Source organism: Tupaia chinensis, unplaced genomic scaffold, assembly GCF_000334495.1.
Source record: "Tupaia chinensis unplaced genomic scaffold, TupChi_1.0 Scaffold000356_2, whole genome shotgun sequence".
NCBI classification, from domain to species: Eukaryota; Metazoa; Chordata; class Mammalia; order Scandentia; family Tupaiidae; genus Tupaia; species Tupaia belangeri.
In genome coordinates, this window is record NW_006159852.1 from 382,219 (window position 1) to 384,728 (window position 2,510).

The 2,510-nt window shown below is 57.4% G+C and overlaps 1 protein-coding gene across 1 annotated transcript in view; it reads left to right on the forward strand.

Moving 5' to 3' along the window:
* The window catches only part of CATSPERD (catsper channel auxiliary subunit delta), a 38,354-nt gene extending 35,932 nt beyond the window's left edge, over positions 1-2,422 (forward strand). Inside the window, exons 18-19 of the mRNA XM_027773530.1 lie at positions 1,331-1,488; positions 2,032-2,422. Coding sequence (XP_027629331.1) covers positions 1,331-1,488; positions 2,032-2,095 — 222 coding nt within the window. The 3' untranslated portion in view covers positions 2,096-2,422. The remainder of the gene's footprint in view (positions 1-1,330; positions 1,489-2,031) is intronic.
* Positions 2,423-2,510: the final 88 nt, after the last annotated feature.

The window sequence follows — 2,510 nt, forward strand, 5'->3', positions numbered from 1 at the left end:
AGCAACATAGCCATTACGCCAACTGCTGGTCCCCTTTTTTTTAAAGAATTATTTTAATTAACTTTGTTTGTTTTAACTTGACCACAGAGAGATAGAGAAACTAAGCCGCCAGGTTCAGGACTCAAAGCACGGTTGGCCATGTGGGAATCCAAGGCCCTTAACCAGCACGCCACCTGCTGCCCAAATGGTCCCCTTTTAATAAGGACCCAGTCACACTAAAATAGCACCCACCATAATGACCTCACTTGTGTTTCTTTAAGAGGTTTTTACCTTGGGGTATGTGTACTTGCAAGAGAGAGAGAGATAGCGAGAAGGAAAGTGAGCAATCATCCCCCGGGAGGAGGGCCATGCCAAAATCCCTTCTCCTCCATCCTCCTCCTGGGATCTTGGGCACGCACACTTACCGAGTGTGATTTTCAAGCCACCAGGTCCAGGACTTGAAACACAGCTGGCCATCTGGGAGTCCAGTGCCTTAACCACTACGCCACTTGCTGGCTGCCATAATGACCTCATTTTACTTAATTACTTTTAAAAATTTGCCAAAGGAGCTACAGTTCAAGTAATGGCTGTGTCGCTGGACTCCTATGTAGTCAACCGCGGTTCGAGTCCCGGACCCAGTGGCTTAAACTCACACCGGGCGCGTGTGCGTACGTGCCCAAGATCCCGAGAGGAGAATGGAAGAGAAGGGATTGTGGTGTGGCCATACCCCCGGGGGGTGATTTCTCGCTTTCTGACTCTCTGTGTCTTTCTGGTGAGCGCACGCGCCCTATAGCAAAAACCTCTCCACAAAACATTTGCCAGAGGGCACGTGCCCTTGGGGGCCCCCCCACACACACACCATGGGGCATGGTCATGCCGCAGTCTGGTCTCCATTTTGGGCACACACACACGCACTCACCGAGTTTAAGCTGCCAAGACCGGGACCTGACCCCTGCAGTGGGCCGTGTGGAACCAGTCACCTGACCAGCACCGCTGCCTAGCCCTAACTTCACGCTTCTGTTAGGAACCTTCTTCCCCGGGTTTTGCCATAGGGCACGTGTGCTCCCCAGAGACAGACACACGGAAAGTGAGAAACCACCCGTCCAGGGCGATGGCCACACCACAGCCCCCCTCTTCCATCTTCACTCGGGATTTTGGGCACTCACACACACGTACCCAACCCGATTTTCAAGTCGCCGGGTCCGGGGCTCTCACCACGGTCTGCCACGTGGGAGTCCAGCACCGTACCCACCACGCCACCTGCCGGCCTCTCCTCTAGAAGGGGGGTTGCCGTGGCCGTGTGGTCAGTCGGGGTCCAGCGAGCATGCCTCTGTCCCCCTCCCCCTCCCAGAACTACATGAGCTGCCACGAACCCAATAAGAACAACCCGCTGCAGTGGCCAGAGGCTGAGTACCAGATCCTGGGCGGCCCCACGGAAAACAAGATCATTTTCGAGCAAAGAAACGGGATCTACGTCTTCTTAATTTCTGTCGTGGATCCCTACTACAGGTGAGCAGCTGCCGCCTCCCCTACAGGGAGCCAGGCGTCAGCTGGGTCAGCCCTTCTCCCGCTGCCTCGGAGGCCCCTGCGTACACCCCAGACCATCCGGAAAGGGGTGTCTCACGTTCCGGTGACACTCGCTCACTCGCTAAGGAAACACCTGTTTCCAGTCCACACTGGGTGCCGGGGGTCCACCAGCCACTCTGATCCCCGGGCCCGAGTGTCTGTCCCTGGTCTCCTCTGACTGGTGCTGGGACTGAGGTGGTTTCAACTGGTCCCCATGAGCCCACTCTCAAGACACTTGAGACGTCTACGGGGCGGCCTGAAAGCCACTGTGGGGGTATTTACACCAGGAGAGTGGGCAGACGCCGCAGGGCAGGCCCTTCCCCGCGGAGAGCTGGGTCTTTCCCACCCAGGGTGCCGAGAGGGCGCTGAAGGCATGTCGTGCTTGATCTACCCCACTTTCCGCCCACCTCCTGGATGCCCATGGCTCCGTGTGGCACCCCATCTCCCTTCCGTGCCATCACGGGTGGCTCTGTGTACCCCTTCCAGCCTGAGTCCAGGCCTGGGGGCTGGACCCTGTGACAGCTGCCAGACACAGAGGACGGCCGACTGAGAACCAGCAGGAACTGAAGTGGCGAGGGGATGGCCTGGTGGTTACGGGTACCGGGCCCCATGGTGCGAGTCCCTAATCTGGCAGCTTGCTTTCTCTCTTTCTCTCTCAACAAGTTAAAATAATAATAACTACTTTTGACTCCTGAGAGAAGCATAGAGAAGGGGTGGCCGTGTGGCCCTCACCCCTGGGGGTGACGTCTCACCCTCCCTCTCTGTGTCTCTGGGGAGTGCATGTACCCTATCGCAAAGAGAAAGGAAAAAACAATGCCAGGCTCACATGTGTGTGTTCCAAGAAATAGAACAGAGTAAAGGGGACCCAAGCACCCAGCCCCGCGCCCCATCCGGCGCGCCCACTTGGCTTTGGTGCTGGAACCCACAGCCGCTCCCCGCCCGCCCCCGCAGCCACTGTAACCCGC